This window comes from Aulonocara sp. 'chitande type north' Nkhata Bay, linkage group LG1, assembly GCF_057382095.1.
Source record: "Aulonocara sp. 'chitande type north' Nkhata Bay isolate Kocher_YH1m ecotype deep benthic linkage group LG1, A_spYH_male_GT1.1, whole genome shotgun sequence".
Taxonomy (NCBI): Eukaryota; Metazoa; Chordata; class Actinopteri; order Cichliformes; family Cichlidae; genus Aulonocara; species Aulonocara sp. 'chitande type north' Nkhata Bay.
In genome coordinates, this window is record NC_141344.1 from 36076710 (window position 1) to 36095640 (window position 18931).

Genomic DNA, 18931 nt, shown 5'->3' on the forward strand with positions numbered 1-18931 from the left:
TACATTTTTATTGTATATTTGTTGTATCACAAATGATACATTGGGTGTTTTTGGCAACTTTTTGTTAAAAACAATGTTAATTTTAGAAAAAAAAAAGAGTTTTGTCCATAACATTTTGAAATTATGGCAAGTTTTGATCATGTTGATGAGATAGAGGTCTCAGAAACTCATGTATCAAATATGATACAAAGGGCATTATAGGGTTAAAATTACCAGTATATCGTGAAATATATCCAAATGAAAGCTTAATTATTATTAATTTGCAACTTCTACAGTTATCTGACAATTTATGAAAGCTTGACACCGACCCTATTTCTGCTTTAAGATCCCAATGATTTTCCAATCACACCCACGTAAAGATGTGATAATATGTTCTTTTTCATTCTTAAACATTGTTCAAAGGTGAAGATCCATGCCACAGTAAATCAGAGAGAATTCCTTTCAGAAACAGTACTATAACATTCAGCTTAATGTTAAAAACAATAACCTACACAAGACATTTCTTGTGTAGGTTATTGAAAAAGATTTTCTGCAATAAACAAGCACAATAGAATACATAGAATAGAGTCGTAATGAAGTTACACTAGACAAGCACAGTGATTTACTGCGGTGTCCTGACAGTCCTGCTGAGCAGGTCAACGTGTCACACAGCCGTCAGGGCTCAGATCTAAGAAAGAAATGGCTCCCTCTGTGTGTGTGTGTGTGTGTGTGGGGGGGGGGGGGGTGTCAGTTTGGCCAAACAGGTGAACTATGTTCTTTTTAAAGGTTTCAGTGTACACTGTTGAAATCCCATTATTCTTCTAGACTCATATGAATTGCATGGAGCCTTGTAGGGCCTAGAAATTTCTATATATGACTACAGATACATCCAGTTGAGGTCAGAGATTTAAATACACTCATCATGGGCACGGATATCATGGTAATTTGGGGGTTTAATAATTTATTTTAATTGGGTTAATTAATTCTTTTCTGGGATGGAATGATTTTACTTTAATGACTCTACAAAGATCAATTGGATGCACAAGTTTGAACATTTTTTGGGATTGCTCTCATTCACAGAGGTATAATCCTTTAAATAAATGCTCATGATGACTGTATGTAAACTTCTGGCCACAACAGCATACATTTGGTCACTATCACCACGAGAAAGTCTGAAGGTATGAAGTATGAAACAGACTGAGAGATTTTATTAAAGGCTTAACTGCAAAAACAATAAGGACATTTTAATTAGTGATTATTTTTAAAAGTAGACCTAATCATACCATTTTTCTTGCCTTCAGGGAACCAGTACAACATAATGGGGTGGTACAGAAGACCTCACTTCACAGACTCCTTGCATTAGTTTGCTTAGTGGGAGAGCGTTAATTTTAGCAGCTCATGAAATCGAAGACATGTGCCCTTCTAGCTGAGGTGAGCACTGGTATCATTTTGGAATATCCCCTCTTGCTCTCATGTCCCCCCAGTTCAAGCGTAACCTTATGGCAGTGCAATTAAATGTCACTCTTGAAAGTGACAATGTTCATGTCATTGCAACTGGCAAAAACTATATAATAGGAAGGAGGAATTGTGTAAATATATGAGAGCGCTTGCACTGAGTACAAATGGAGTTTTGTTTTTTGTTTTTACACAGAACGTGAGAGGTTCTAAGTTAACGGGTGACATTGGCCGTAGACATGAATGTTAATGGGAATTGTCTGTCTCTATTTATTGGCCCAGTAATGGACTTGTGAGCTGTCATGTCTGTCTGGTCTCAGAATACACCTAGGTAAGTATTTAAGAAAATAAGGAGGGGCACACAGAAGCTGAATATTCACAAAATCATGTGCACAGTTTTGGTGCACAGTTTTGTGAGTTTTTCTCCATTGGTTTGGCTCATTTCTTGAAACTCTCTCAAAACTCTAAGATCATTTGGCAAAACACTCTTACAGTTTAGCACAACACTAAAGGTCACCTGCAAAAGCCCATATCTCTTCCAAAACTGTTCACTCAGGCTTCAATCTAAATCCCTTTCTCATTTAAACAGTCAGTGTCTCCAAAATGGCAAAGATCCTTCTCAATAGTTTTGGCTCATTTCTCGACACAGATCGGACATTCTCATCATTCTTGGTGCTTTTGTCAAAATAAACCTGGATGGTTGATCACAACAACATGGTCCACCTGCAAAAGCTCATATCTCACCTAAAATCAACTCTTGAGCGATCGTGGCTCAAGAGTTGGGAGTTCGCCTTGTAATCGGAAGGTTGCAGGTTTGAGCCCCTGCAACCTTCCGACCTTGCAACCCTCCGACAGTCTCGGTCGTTGTGTCCTTGGGCAAGACACTTCACCCGTTGCCTACTGGTGGTGGTCAGAGGGCCCGGTGGTGCCAGTGTCCGGCAGCCTCGCCTCTGTCAGTGCGCCCCAGGGTGGCTGTGACTACAATGTAGCTTGCCATCACCAGTGTGTGAATGTGTGTGTGAATGGGTGGATGACTGGATATGTAAAGCGCTTTGGGGTCCTTAGGGACTAGTAAAGCGCTATATAAATACAGCCCATTTACCATTTAAAACAGTTCACTCATGTGTCAAAACTACATTTCTTTCTAATCTGAATAGTCAGTGCCCCCAAAATGCATCGTCCCTTTGGCATTGTGTACTGCCATACAAAATGTTTAGATGTTTTGTCACTATGGCAGAGGACCAACAATATACAACAGAAAAGAGTAGCCTCCAAGGTTTGACATCACAGATTGCACTCTCACTACCAAGGAAATGATAACCATTTTTTATTCACACGCAAAGAAAGTTTCATACATATGTAAAAAGAAAATGTACATTACAGTAGTAAATTGTATAAAAACAAAATCAAAATACAAGGACTTATTCAGTGGTCACTGTACTCATTCTCCTGCTCTTGGTCCACTGTCTTCACGCTCCTGATTATTTACACGCTGTTGTCCGTCTGGCCACAGATTCTCTTCCACATCACAGCGGATACTTTCTCTTGCAATGCAACGAGGGAAGAAACGGCGTGCATGCCGCAACCATCCCCTGCATTGATCTCCTGTAATGTCGTCACACGCTGTGTCCATAGCATGGAGCAGGGACGGCTGATCCTGAGCATGATGCTCATACACTCTCCACAGAGAGAAAAACTCCTCTATCGGATTGAGGAAAGAAGAGTAAGGTGGTAGGAACCCCATGACCATCATTGGATGCGTTGCAAACCAGCCCCTAATGAGTGGGCTATGGTGGAAACTGACATTGTCCCACACAATTACATAAATGGGTAGGTGAGGCCCTATGAGTCCCCTCTCATTTTTAGGGATAAAATCGGTATAAAGGCGATCCAAGAAGATGAGGAGCTTGTGTGTGTTGTATGGGCCAAGACTGGGGATGTAAGTGGCCACACCATTCTCAGAAATGGCAGCACATATAGTTATATTGCCCCCTCGTTGACCTGGGACATCCACTGTGGCCCGGTGGCCAATAATATTACGGCCACGTCTTCGGCCTTTGGCCAGGTTGAAGCCTGCTTCATCCACGAACACCAGGATGTAAGGGGTCTCATGTCCTTCCAATGACATTATTCTCTAAAATAGAGTAAAGAACATAAAATCAGTCATACAGAAGAGTCGTATACTACAGTTAGACAATTACATGTTCTCCCCCACAGGTTCAATATACTACAGGCTACTACTCCAGTGGTTCTAAACTAGTGATAGGCCTATGAGGAAGTACTGCAGGGGTATTTGATAGAAAGGGGAGTGGGAAATACTGATGACTTACTGAGATGTTACAGTAAAACCTACAGTATTAGATAGATTTGATTGGGGGACAACAAAATAAGGATTGTAATGAGAATTGTATCATACAGTAAACTGCAGTTTTCTGTTGAAATTGTTGAAGTCAGATGATTCTGAAATCAGGTAAAGGAGGTATTGAAACCAAATAAGTGAACTACTGCTTACTGTGATTACAGGTAAGGTTACAATGAGAGACAACCAGTAACTGACTTACATTTACATACTGGTAGCGCAGCTCCTTTCACTCTGTCAGATTTCCTCTCAAATGGTACCCTGTAGATTGGTTTCATTGTCATCTGATGCTTCTTCAAAACCCGGTCTATTGTGGAGATGCTTATTGTGTTTATATTCTGGAATATATGATTGTCCTGAAGGATGGCATCACAGATATGCCTCAATGTGATGGCATCATTTGCCATCACCATGTTACAAATCTTTGTAGGTTTGGATGATGAAGGAGACTGTAGAGCGAGGCACATTAGGCTGCACTCGACGACCTGCCTCTGCCATTGTGAGGCCATGGTTTATGACATGGTCTATAATTGTGGCCCAAATTTCATTCGGGACAGCGCAGTGTCTTCGCGCTCCTCGGCCTCTTCCCCCTATTCCTCCACCACGCATTCTCAGGCCTCCTCCTCTTCCTTGAGGAAGAACTTCCCCTTGTCAGTTTGCTTGGCCTTGTCTATCCATGTTCAGAGATCGGACTGGCTCTGGTCAAGCTCTATATATCTGTGTTTGGCAGCACACAATCATGGAAAACACCTGTGTGTGACACTCCCCCTTCGTTAGTCTAGTTTCACCTGACTGTCAATGACTGTCATCAATTTATCAAATATTCATGGTATTATGTTCTTGACCAATTTTGACAATTGAACAGACAGTTGTGCATGCGAGTACTTATACAATGAAATCATGCTGACATGTTTAGGAGGGAATGATCATTAGACTGAGAATCAACTAAATAGTTTAGATCTACAAGATCTATTCATTTGGAAAATGTGCTAAATGTGGGCTAACTGTATAACTGTAGGCTACTTGTACTTAATCATTTGCAAATATGTACTGAGACAATTGAGACATGTACTTAGGCATTTGCCATTTGATAAAATGAATGAGAAATGCCATTCTGTTGTGAACATTTGCCAAGAGGTTTGGAGGTTTGTCCATGTTATTTTGAGAATGTAATTTCTGTTTTAAGAAATGAGCCAAACCAATGGAGAAAAACTGTAATGCCTGAGGAGGTTTGGAACTCTGCAGGTACTGAGTCAGCAGAGTGTTGGCAACTTTTCTGATTTATATCTTTCTGTTATAAGGTAGCTTTGTACTAAATGTACTGGACTTATTTACACTAGAAATGGTGTGAGCAAATCGCTAACATGAAAACTGATTTACTGAGTTCCACTGCAGATGGAGAAAAAGTGCATATAGATAGATAGATAGATAGATAGATAGATAGATAGATAGATAGATAGATAGATAGATAGATAGATAGATAGATAGATAGATAGATAGATAGATAGATAGATAGATAGATAGATAGATAGATAGATAGATACAAACTGCTGCTGCTACAATTCTGCCTTATAGTCTGATATTAAAGCTTATGAGTAAGGCTGATCTGACGCTATGCAGCTGGGACTGTGCCTGAAAGATTTAACATCTAAGCAAGCCGCCAAACAGATGCCTGGTCAGAGCCAAGTAGAAACTAGTTAGTACCGAGCTTTGAAGATGGGAGAGGCTGAATATTTGGCAGCAGTGTGAACATTTAAAGCCATGGACTAAAAAATAAACAAACAAAAATTTACATTGCTAGTTAACTTCTCACACACTCATTATACTCATTATACAGACTCATACTTAGACTGGCTATTTGTGCACAAATACATGCAAGTATACAAACAGTTAAGGCAATCCACTCACTTTGCATGGAATTTCTGTTTGTATCATCAGATAATAGAAATTTTTATTGAACAAGCCCTTTGAACAAGTCAGATAGAAACAAAGTGACTCATCTTTGACTATGTGATACTCATCTGATATTTTGGTGTTTCTGTGTTTCTGTGCTGAATGCTTTCTTGCAGAACTCCTCCCAAATTTCTCAAAATCCCCATCACGCATGTATGAGTTTGATGCCTGGGAAAAATACTCCTCATTACTTTGTCCAGTCTTACGCCATCAGCTTCTTCTAACACTGGATGTGTGGGAGGCATGCTGATGTGAACATGTAACATTACATGAAATATAATTAACTAACTACACCACCACTACTAACTCCACGGTGTTAAGTATTTTGATGCAGAAGAGCCTGGTATCAAAATGTAGACCTTCTTTATTGGCATTAAAAAAATCATGCTGAACAAAAATGTGGATTTTAGCTTTAGATTGTGATGCTTAAGTGGAAATTGAGTCTTGAATCTTCTTTGTTATGAAGATTTCAAAATGTTAGGGGGAAAATGTGATGTTCTTTTTTTCATGTAACATTTACAAACATATTTCCTCCAATAAACATTATAATTTGTAACTGTTGTAATGCTCTCTCCTTAAGTTTTTTTCAATAATTTGATCATTTGCATTTTGTTAAATTTGCACAAATTCAACCAGAATATTAACCTTAAAGAGTCTTACATCCTAAATCATAAACCCAATTTTTGTTAAGTTTCTTTCACTAAATTATATATATATTTTTTTTTAATTTAAAAAAAATTGTGGAGCATAACTAAATGTATTCTTAGCCTTTTGCTATCTGGCTCACAACTTACTTCAAAGTAAGTTTAAAAATGGGAAACTAGCACGTTTAAGAAACAGTTACCCCATAAAATGTATGTGTAAAAATCCGTTTGCCTTAATTGTTTATTTTCTGTAAAATAATTAATAATTAACCAGTTAATATTTAATCAATTAAGTAAGTGCTATTTCATCAGTACTATCTGATTAGCTTCCATGGAATAATTGTTTTTCCATGTTTTTCCATCTTCAATCTGGATTTTCCATGCTCTTTATGTTCATCTGCTGGCTGTTATACTGGATGTCTCACCTTATACGTACCCTTGTTATCACACTGGGAGCTCATGCCCCATCAGTTTTTACTATATAATATAAGTTGTGTTCAGTGACATACTGCTGTTGGAGTTGATTTCCAGTTTTTTAATTTATTTTGTGTTACAAAATGTGATGACTATATGCATACTTATAAAACTACAAAACAAAACTAGGAAAACTAAACTATATTTTCTTTATTCGTGTAAAGTGTGACGTTGTCAGCAGTGCATGTACTTGCTTAGTCTAGTAGCCATGAAAATAAAAAAAAGAAAAGAAAAGAAAAACACTGCTTAAATCAGCACACCGTCCTAACAGTTTTGTTTGTTGTGGCTGTTGTTTTTTCTTCCAAATGAAAAACAAACAAATGGTAAATCTTCACTTGTCGTCAGCATTGCCATCAAAGCTCAAACGAGGAAACCATGAGACCTCAATCTGATGGGACAAGTTGGGACACGCACAACGGCCTGCCAAACCCGGATGTGGATTCCAGATGGAGCCCGAGGGAAACCCACAGATACACATAGCAGTTTTACAACTCCTGTTAACAGTAACAGCAAAGTGATTGTCGCCTGGCTTCTGAGAGGTTTCCCTCCTTCTGTCTTTCTTTTCAGTGGAGGGGAGACGCAACAGCTTCAGATCCCTGAAGGTCACGTAGACCTTCAAAGAAAGAAGTTGTCACCAAACAGCCTCTGAAATCATCCGTATATCAGCATAGTTAGGGGAAATTGAGTCATGTCAAGCTGTCAAGCATATGGCAGGCAAAGCTGAAGAGCTATCACACTTTCACTTTATGCACTTGCACAAACACACTTTAACACACTTTTTGCCAATAAAGCAAAATGTGACAAATGGCTAAGTGAACATAGTGAATAAAAGACTTGCTTTTACCAGATTATAGTATAAATGGGAGTGTGGATGGTTTTCTGTCTATCTGTGTTAGTCCTGTGACAGACCTGTCCTGGGTGTACCCTGCTTCCTGCCCTGTGACAGCTGATAAAGGCATCAGGACCTGTGTGAACCAAGCAGCAGAAAATGGATGGGCAGACATCACATTGCACCCTTTTCCTGTTCTCTGATGCAAACAGAGAGTTGGACGATACTGGATGGAAATATACATTAATTTGCACAAAACTCAATCAAACATTTGTACAGAATCTCGACTTTATGACAGCAGGCTTTTTATCCTGCTCTAACCTTCATTTTTTTATTTGGTCTTATTTCTATTTAACTGACTGGAGTGAGGCATTTACAATTGGAAATGCTCATTTCTATGGTCCCAGAACCTTCAGCAGTCAAAGGAGATATCAATGCGAGTTCTGGTTATCGTTTCTGGAAGTTGCAAAAATAAATCAAAAAGAGAGCATCAACGATTAACAGACTAGGACATATTTGGAAAAGAAAACAAACTTCTTTCATAATTACAGTTTTATATATATATATATATATATATATATATATATATATATAGATATATATATAGATATATATATAGATATATATATAGATATATATATAGATATATATATCACAAGCTTCACACATGGCTTGAAGAAGGGAGACATGCTCATGGGGATGGTGATCATACACCTTCCACCTCCATGTAGAAAAGAATTCCTCAATTGGGTTGAGGAAAGGGGAATATGGTGGAAGATCATGGAAGGTCATGAAGCAAGGATGTGTTTGAAACCATTCCTGAACCAGCTGTGCATGGTGGAAGCTGACATTGTCCCACACAACAACATAGACGATGTCTTCTCCCTGACAGGCCTGCTCCAGTTCATTTAAAAAAAACTATCAGGTGTTCAGTGTTGTATGACCCTAGAACTGGTCTACAGCCTACCACACCATCTTCAGATATAGCTGCACACATTGAGATGTTCCCCCCACGTTGTCCAGGGACGTGGATGGTAACCCAATAAGGTTACGTCCTCTGTGTCTAGTTTTTGCCAGATTGAAACCGGCCTCATCAACAAAAATATACTTGTGATGATTCACAGCAGCGTCCAGCTCCATCAACCTCTGTTACAGTAATTGCATGCCAGTTTAGTGTTGTACCTGAATATATTCTGAACGCAGTTGTTTCACCTGGACATTGTTCCTCTCAAAAGGAACTTACAAATGACCAGACAACAATCAGTCAAGTTGAAAATCCATGGACATAATGAATGATTCATTGATTAAACATTAAGATCGGTTGAATTAAATGACAGAAAAATGTATTAAACTGAATAATAAGAGATGCAAATCAAAAATTTTATAGTGATAACATTATGAAAGGCAGTAACTGTGAACGAAACATTTATTTAGATGAAACACTTATTATGTGTAGTGAAAATGATATTTTGTCATTATGTGTATTGTACTAACACAATTGAAAATATGCTGAAATGTTTGAAAAAGGTGCACTTTTGATGATCTGTTGTGATATAAGTACTAAGAGTTTTGAAAATGTACCAATTGCTTGTGAAAACTGCGCCAAACCAATAAAAAAAAAACCTGTAAATTCAGCTCAATTCAATTTTTTCCAGAAAGGATGTCTTCACCTGAAGGCATCCTTAAGACAGCCTCATGGTGGTGTTAGGAGAATCCTAGAAATACGTTTAGCAGGATACAAAGTCAGTTTAAAATCATAACCAATAATGTCATGAGCATATTTCTTTTGCACTATTGCAAAACAGTTATACTCAGGGGAAGGACTTGTCTGTGTGCCCTTGTGAGCACATCACTATATAAAATAGAGTCTGGTGTGTCACAGTCTTGTAAAATCAGTTCTCAGAAATGTTCTACTTGCTCATAAATACCATATCAGTGCGTTATTCTTCGTGTAAACATAGGCCCTCCCACAGGCACCGTAAATGCTGTAGATGTTGTGTCATAATTGCTATAAGTATTCTGAGTGGGGTGCATACAGTAATTGACCATTGCAGGGACAGTGAGTGACACTGGCTGCAAGTTAACGTGCAGCAGCAGCTGCTGCATCTCATCTGATCTCCAGCTCCACTTACTCACATTCAACTTCTCACTGCTCACTTAATCTGTGAGGAAAAAGAATGATGTTTTTAAACATTTAATGCACAAAAAAGTTTTTAAACAAGTTTTTTAAGCACATAATTTTTCCAGAAAGTCTGCGTGGTATTGTGAAACACACTGAGTTATGATTCACCACTATTAAGAGGAAATGAGAGAAATGTGCATGTTTAACCGGTTGTTAGGAAGATTTTAGCTAGTTGAGGCTGACTTTTAATACCAAGACAACTCAGATTGTCTGTGCAGGTATTTCATCTTTGGTAATAAATAGTAAAGTTATAGTTAAACTTTAGTTAATTGTTGTTTTACCGAACTATGTCACTGTTCAGGAGCAATGAAACAATAATGAATTGTGCTTACTAACAGGTTCATAGTTGGATTGTAAATAAACCCATTAATATTATTTAGATAATTAACCTTTAGATAATTATTTAGTAATTTCCTAATTACTGCTTAGTTTTACTTTCACTATCACTAGCTGGTTAGGAAAGGACTGTGGTTTGGGTTAAGGCACTAACACTGCATAGTGAGTGATGAGGCACTGTTGCTGCAACACGTGCATTACTAACACTAAAGGACGCTTTGTGTAGATCTATGGAAGGCCAGTAGCTTTAACTACACAGCAATATTTAATGCTATGGAAATGATAAAGTTTAAAGTTTAAATGACTAGCAATTAAACATTTGTGACAATATCATAGTAACAGGCCCTGTGGTGGATATAATGTTATGTGCGCAGGTGTCAACAGTGTAGTGTTATTGTCACTTATAAGCTGATATAAAACATAAGGCACCAACAGATTGGTAAAATAGTGATATCTTACTTAAAAGAAGAAATCATTCACACAAACTGTAACTCTTCCACTCGTCATGTGCTTTAGTCACGAGAACACATCAGCTCTTCTTCTTCTGTCTTTGTTTATCTCAGAGGTTAAAGGTCAAAGCGGTTCAACCTGCTCTCTCTATCTGTTTTCCCGTTGTGACAAAGCCATCCAGCCACTTCCTGAAGAGGGGACAAATGTCCAGCCCCCCACTCCCCCTCTGGGCCCAGACATCGCTGATATCTGGCCTCGTGATCAGCAGCTCTGTCGTGGGGATGTTTGAGGTAAGCAACCCCTGGGCTGGATGTAAACCAGAGCAAAGCTGCTCTCCGTGCAAAGGCGCGGGATTAAAAGAAGCACTAAATGTTGATAGCACTGATGTATTTTATGAGCTTTTGGCCTCAACCAGTAAGGAATGAATGGGCTAACCAACATGTCAAAGTCGAAATCTGTTCTTTTATTTACAGTTTAAAAGAAAATAAATAAATAAAAGAAAATCAACACCCTTTCATTATACACAATCAGCCAGCTATAAGTTTGTTTCATGTTATATGCCCCTCCTGATATTATTTGGTGAATAAATAATGTTGCCAAGAACTGAAGCTTCATGTGTCACAATCTTTGGAGCATGGATACAGAATTCCTTGGAATGTGATATTCCAAGGAATTCTCAGTGAGATCGCTTTAGTCACTGTATACGATAAAGCGCATCAGATTACTATAATGCACAGTACGTGCTCGTGTTCAGGATTCAGCTTGTGCACTGGAAAACAGCACAACAGAGAGACATGAGGAAGGTCCAGCAGAGCGTTAGTGAAAACATAAGAACATAATGAGGGAGTAGCCTAAAACAATTTAAAAGAAAATTCAGGAATTTTAAAAAGTTTTTCAATGTGGCTGGCTTCTGCTCCGCGGCTGCTGAGTGACCCCTCATCTGGTACTCTCCTCAGCTCTTTCTGGGATTACACCCTTTTTGGCTCCTACCTCAAAGCACACTGTGTTCTGTTGATCTTATGTGCTGCACAATAATGTTTAATATTTAGTATTTACTGTCATATTCCCATATATCATTGTGATGTTGTTTATTCTATTACTCTCGTTTTCTTCTGCTTGTTTTCTTTTTTCTTTCTCAACAGGTGATCCAGGTGATCGATATATGTATTTTTTTCCTCTGCTTATTCTGTTGGTTTTTGTTTTTTGCCCTTCTCCCCCGTCCCTCTTCTCAGCTGTTTTTCTTTCCCTCTTTCTTTCTCCCCTTCTTTCCCCCAGTCAAGTCTGTCCCGTATTCAGCAAGTGAAAATAAAATAAACAATAAAAGGTGAATCAAATGGACCATTACAAGGCTGGGATGGTCCATTTGGTAAAGTAAATCCGTTGGGCATCTTTCTTCGCCTTTAGACAATAATTCTGATGGCAAAAGAGCCAAACGGGACAGGCAAAAAAAAAAACAAAAAAAAAAGGTTTTTCAATGTGTTCCGATTCCAAGTCTTACATGGGGTTTTTACATGTTTTTGGAAGTATCAGCACTTGTTAAACATAAGTATTTCATCTGAAGTGAATACAGCTTACATTTTAGTTAGTAAATTTTTAAAAGATTATATATACCCTTCTGTCTGATCAGCTGAATATCCCAAATTAATCAGTAGAATATAGAAAAATCTCAGCGATAATCAAAGCAAGCGAAATGGATCAGAAACTGCAGTTAATATGATATAATACTCAAATGCAAACTGTACATGTACTACACCATGCCTGATGTTATTCTCACTAACCTGTTTTTGCTGCTGTTAGTGATGGACACCATGATTTTGTGTACACACACACACACACACACACATGTTGGGTATTCATATGGACATCTAATTGATAATGTTTCCCTTAACCCTAACCATCAAAAATGAATGCCTAACCTTTACCCTTACCCTAACCACAACCTAATTATAACCCTGACACTAAAACCACATTGTGAGTCTCAAAAATGCCTTCAAAGTTGTGGGGACCAGGATTTTAGTCTGTTGGTCCCCACAAGTATAGTAAACTTCCAATTTTTGGTCCATACAAAGTTATGAATACACACCCACATACGCACACTTGGAGAGAGAGATCACATTTCTATCAATGGGGACTCACTGTAACCTAAAACCAAGTCTCCACCCAAAAATGTTTTACATTACAGGGACTTTCTATTAGTGCACATGAAACAAGAGGCAAATCACGAGATCACCGTACTTTAAGTAAAATAAGTATACACAGCCGCAGACACACACTAATGCTATGTGTGTTTCTGCAGCTGCTTTGAGCTTGTCAAGCTGACAGTCACTGTACGCCTGATCGCATTTTTCACTGACTGGGGCTCTGCTGAGGACCTTGGTGCAGAGCTGGGAACAATATGATGAGCACTCATAGGTATTTCTGTGGCCATGTGGATGACACGTAATCTACTGTGTTAGTGTTTACTATTTTCTGTATGCTCTAATTACTATTTTTAAAAAGAGTTCAAGCTTTTTGTAGCTGGGAAAACTCAACATTTAAAGGCAGTAAATAACAATAAATTATGAATTTGGCAATTTAACAATTTAGAGTAAGCTGTTAATAAACTTTTTGTTTTAGTTCATTTACTTCAAGCTTTCTTGTGCTAACAGACGTTTAAGTTAAAGTAATGCACATATAAGCTAAGCGCTGCATCCACAGGAAACTCTTTGCAAACAAACAGTGATTCTCTTTTTTGGGGGATACGACTCACTTAATACTGTTAACCCTAGAGGATTTAAAGTTTAAAGGAAACACAACTGCACAGTAAAAAAAATAAAGATATTGTTGAAAAGTGATAGCAGCCCCTCAGATCTTCTATGTATTTATGCCCCTACTGTGCACAACATAATGTAGTATGCTCTACATCATCACTAAATCAGTATTTGCTATAATTTATTTGTTATAAGCTGAAGGCCAGACAAGTACTTTTCTTTGTCATCTCTACAGATGAACTGTTGGCTGGTGTGTTGCTGAGAAATTAAACAGAATGGGACTTCATCCAGAAATCTGGCAATAGCAAGCTGAACACTACCCCTGAAACCAAGTTAAGTTCAGATACTTTCCAGAAAGCATACTCAGTCAGCACTATTTAGTGCTGCAGATACCAGCTCGGCACTGCTTATCAGTTACATGTTTGGTGATGTCAGTGACTATTTTCAGCTGCCATCCAGCCAGCTGGACGTTGGCAGTCGTCAGCAGCTGCGTCACTGCAGGTCTCGTCAGATGATCACTATGTGCCCTTCTCAGATCCTTACGCGAGAAGTGTGGCTCACTAAAATCAGGTCAGTTATGACTGTGGACCAATTCATTTGGTGATGTCTCTTTATCCTGGGGCGATCGTGGCTCAAGTGTTGGCAGTTCGTCTTCTAACAAGGTTGCCGGTTTGAGCCCCGGACAGTCTCGGTCGTTGTAGCTACAATGTAGCTTGCCATCACCAGTGTGTGGATGACTGAATGTGCAAAGCGCTTTGGGTTCCTTAGGGACTAGTAAAGCAGGCCATTTACCATATCCTCTGTTATCCCTGATCATATTTTGTCTCGCACACAGCGTTCATTCACAGGTCACTATCGCTCTTAATAGAGCCACCCTGGACCTGATGAGGCTACATTTGTTGGCCTTTGGCCACTACAGGGCAGGACAAGAATAAAATCAGCTCTTCTGCACGGCATCTGGTTAGAAAAAAATCAGAGCAACGTCTCTTTTCAAAGGACACCTTTAATGAAAATGCAAATGTACATTTGTATGATACAAATCCTCTTTAACTTGAACATCCAGGTGAGTCTGTGGGAAACACGTTAAAAATTTAGTCCACAAAACACATCTCCTAACATTTTCACCGCTTTCACTATGTAATCGGAGTAAAATCAAATGAAAGTCTGGGATTCAGTTGAGTAGGCTTGTTCTTCAAATGGGCCGAAAGCATTTCCTACTGTTCTTGTCCATTTCACTGGAACAGCTGCGCCCTATCAAACTCCAATAAATAAATAAAGTGCTCCACATACAGCTGGATTTAGATCGGTTAATACACCTCACTAATGTTGATTGAATATATTTCACATCACTGAATATACAGTTTATTGTTATCTTTCTAAAAGTCAAATATCTAAACAGTTCATATTGCAAATTATTATGAAGCTAGTAATTTAAATTATTTACAAAAAAGAAGGCACAGCATTATGGGTAAAATATGAATCTGATAATGGTGACGGATTGCACTGAGCTGAGGACATGTTCTTATTTCCCGATTATCCACATTCCCACTTCTTTAAACGCCCACTACTTCCAGTCATCACAAGCACGCTAAGACAGAACAAGCTCAGAAAAGACCTTTCCCCTCACTGAACACGTTCTTCTCTCTAGACTGGTGGGGAGGTGGCAGTACAGACACAAAAGCAGAAAGTTTCACCCTGCACAGCATAATTTTAAAGGTACCAGCTTCTCGTTACATTAGCACATTTGTGTATCTGTGAAATAACCACTTACGTTAAAAGGACGTAAGTGATTTTGGTTTTAAGAACTGACTCCTGGGCAGGCCTGGGAAGAACTGCCAGTATTGCTGCATTAAACAATGCTGTAAATAGAAAAAAAGAGCCTTTCTGATGTGCTTCTACTACAAGTGATGGCCAAGTTTGAATGCCATAGAAAATACAATTCAATATTTAAAATATTAAAAACTGTAATGCAAACCAGTCAAGTTAGCAACTGCATCAGGCTCGTTACTCTTCTTTATTCACCATGTAATAAGTCACACAATTATCAGCATCCTCACATAATTAATACAGGAAACTATTTGTCTTGGTGAGGAAATGTGGTCTCTTACTTTCAGTAGTGATCTATTGCACAACTTTTAGACACATTGGGGGGGGGGGGGGGGGGGGGGGGGAGTCTAGAAATAATTAGGAAATCATCACGATAGTGTAAGGGAAAAATCCTCTGGCAAATGAGAGAAACATTATTTAAAGGAGTCACAAGGCAAATATTTACTCATTTTATTTTCTCAGTGGATCGTTTGCTTAGATTTCTTGTTAGGTTTTTGATTGCTGGACAAAACAAAAGTGATGAAAATACCTTGAGCTCTAAGGTAGTGACGGGGTTTTCTTTTTATCATATTCTCATATTGCATAGACTGAGTATCTAATTAATGATGGAAATCCTCACATTTAAAACTTTTGCCCTAGAAATACTTGACTTGGGCACTGATAAACAGCAGAAAATGAATGGATAATGAATCGATGGAATGGGTTTTTAATTTCTAAATGCCTTGGTCCACAAATGCCTTGGTCTGAAATTACACAAAAAAGCATAATTTTAACTAAAGCTACTACCAACCACAGGCTAGGAAAAAGGTTATATCCTTTACAAACTTCAATAAGTTAAAATCAGTGCTTTTAGAGACCTGCCATTGATTGACTTTTTAATAGGGAGTATTTATTGGCCAGCAGAGCTCAATTCACTGCAACAAAAGAAAAAAGCAAATCAAGAAAACATCTTTGTCAGTCTGACAACACATGCAATGGAAACAACACAACTAAACACAGCAACAAACCTATTTTTGTTCAGAAAAAGGCTGTCCTCCTTTACTTAAACTGAAAGCAGATTAGAAAGGGATTTTTAACGGACAGTTTAAACAAGATGAATGATTATAGTAATATGAGTCAGTGCTCATAACATTTCTTTTAGTTCAACTTGATAATTTAATGAATAGTAAAAAGAAAAAAATGTTTTGAGATTGAAGGTGCTTCCTTCCTTCCAGCTTGTGTGCTTTGCAGCTACCGGCTAAGGAAGGAGACCTGCTTGCCTGTCCTGCAGTTACCACCTCCCTGCCAGCAGAGGCAGCAAAACGACTTCTGTAATCATTTACTACCAACATAGCCACTTATACAATCTCCATAAATCATGCTGAACCTGCTAATCATAGCTCAGTATCCATCTTGCCCAAAATCATAAAATAACACAGCTGACATTTATTCTTCTGTATCTTGTGAGTTTAAATCATGTAGCTCTGAACACACAGTGTATGTGTGTTTGTATTTGCATGTGAGTGTGGGGATGCACTATGTTTAGGACCACTGGCATGAGCAGTCAGTGGGCTCCTGGATAGTGTAGCTGACCCAGGTTGAGTTGCTGCTGCAGTAAAGCTGCACAGAGCGCCGCTGCAGACCAGTCTCTCTGCAGCACTTGCAGAAGCGAGCGTACGTATTGATGTTATAGTTGTAGATGCTGGCGGAAGGACACTTTCCATCGCACGACACGATGTTCACCTGAAAATGGAAGGGCAGATGTCTTTCATGTAGAAGGAGCAGACAGAAGGCCATCAAATAAATGCACAAATAAACTTTGGGAGGGAGAGGCAGCCATGTTAAGCTTAAACATGAGCAATATCAAAAACTATAAACACCAAATACTGAAAATTGAAATAACTCCTGTTGATGGCTGCAAAAAATTTGGTGTTAACTATTCAGATGGTGCACATCAAATAATCTCCTGGAGAAATCATGACCACCACAGCTTCCAGAATACTTTGAGCCAGCCAATAGCATTGCTGCACTTGCATGAACGAAAACTCTACACACACTGCAAGAAATGCAAAGTTAAAATAGGATGCTAATAACAAGCTGCAACCACAGAAAGTCAGACATGAGTGTTTACCGGTCTGTTGCTGCGGCAGTCATTCTTCCTGATGGTCATCCTCACTGTCACCTTCTGACATGACTTTCCGTCTTCTTTGCCTGTTCACACAACAAGCCAGAAGGAATTCATTGGAATGAAGGTAAAAAATACTCATAAGATAATAAGGATGTGAACAAACACCAGGAATTGGGAGGATGAGGACAGAGGAAGGAAGGCGATCAAGAGCCCTGAGAAGCTCAGAAGCTGTTGATCATGCAGAAGTAGTTTAGCCATACATAACCTGAAAGGAATAAAACCGAGGGTGTGTGTATAAGAACTTTGCAGCTAAAAGCATTAATGAGAAAACTTTCCACTCAGGGAGAAATGATCAATGAGACTCAGCATAAACATTCAAAACTGCTGGAAGGATAAAATCTGTCATACATTTATTCTCAACATAAATTAGCTTCGACTAAAAACAAAATAAACTGATGTTTAAACAAATACAACAAAGACAGAAACACGAACAAAACATGAAATCTGCCATCAACACACATAGCATTAAATTAAGATGTTATGAGTGCCATTTAGTTTTCTCAGAATAAATCTCAGGACACTTTCTCTACCGCTTTCTCTGTCGCCTGTGTTATTAAGCTGTTGTGTCATTGATCTGGACTAAATGTGTGTTAGTTTGTTTGAAGCTACTCTCTGTAAACTTACATAGATAACTCAATTGAACTCATCTTATTGTTTATTTTAAGATTTTATTGTAAAACCAAATATTTTGTACCCCTAATCCTGCCACCCTAAAATGAATTACTGCTTTTTTGTTTGCACAGATGATACTACTAAAAGGATGAAATGCCACACACAGAAGATTCTGTTTCCCACACAGCTCCCTTTGGAGGGCTGCAGCTATAGTGCAGCAGCATGCAAATCTTCAGCAGTTCAATGAAAAAAAGACCCGCAGCACTCCCAGCATCATCCCACTTCACTATCTAGTGACACATGCAGATATCTAAGCCCGACTACTGGGCCACTACCAACAGTACATTGTTGGCAATCAACAATGCACTGCCCAAACAGTGCTAAATGGGGAAAAAGTTTATTTGTTGTGTACATGTACACATGGGATCAAGGTGGGGGGGGGGGGGGGGGGGGGGGGTCTGTCCTCTCAAGTGTGATGTCATTTTTCATGTAAACCAATTAGACTAGACAATTGGACAGCATATTTTCTAAAGCCAAGTGAGGTAGAAAGCAAAGAGGAAGCTACATCAATTATGTTTTTTTCCACATGGACTTGGAGTGAGACAACAGATGAGAGGACTTTTCTGCAGAGGGGAGTAGGTGTCAGTCAGACTTTGGGGTTTCCTGTGTGTGTTCTGTTTTTTTTCTTAGAGGGAGTACATTGTTGAATATCAACAATGGCACTGGTAAGCCTTGTTGTTTGGTACCTCTTTCACAGTTTGTGTTAACTGTGGGAGTCAGGGGGCTAACAGGGAAAGGGAAGAGAGGGAATCCAGTACCTGGTGGGATTGGTACACGATGGTAAGCTGCAGCACATAAACCATAAACCCACTTGTATGTCTTCAGTTGCTTTTCAGTGACAAGAGCTTTAATCA

General features: G+C 38.8%; 1 protein-coding gene across 1 annotated transcript in view; it reads right to left on the bottom strand.

Moving 5' to 3' along the window:
• Positions 1-15626: 15626 nt before the first annotated feature.
• The window catches only part of otog (otogelin), a 64411-nt gene continuing 61106 nt past the window's right edge, over positions 15627-18931 (bottom strand). The window contains exons 53-55 of the mRNA XM_086292377.1: positions 18764-18835; positions 17349-17428; positions 15627-16960 (exon numbers count right to left, since the gene is read on the bottom strand). Of these exons, the coding sequence (XP_086148503.1) occupies positions 16760-16960; positions 17349-17428; positions 18764-18835 (353 nt within the window). The 3' untranslated portion in view covers positions 15627-16759. The remainder of the gene's footprint in view (positions 16961-17348; positions 17429-18763; positions 18836-18931) is intronic.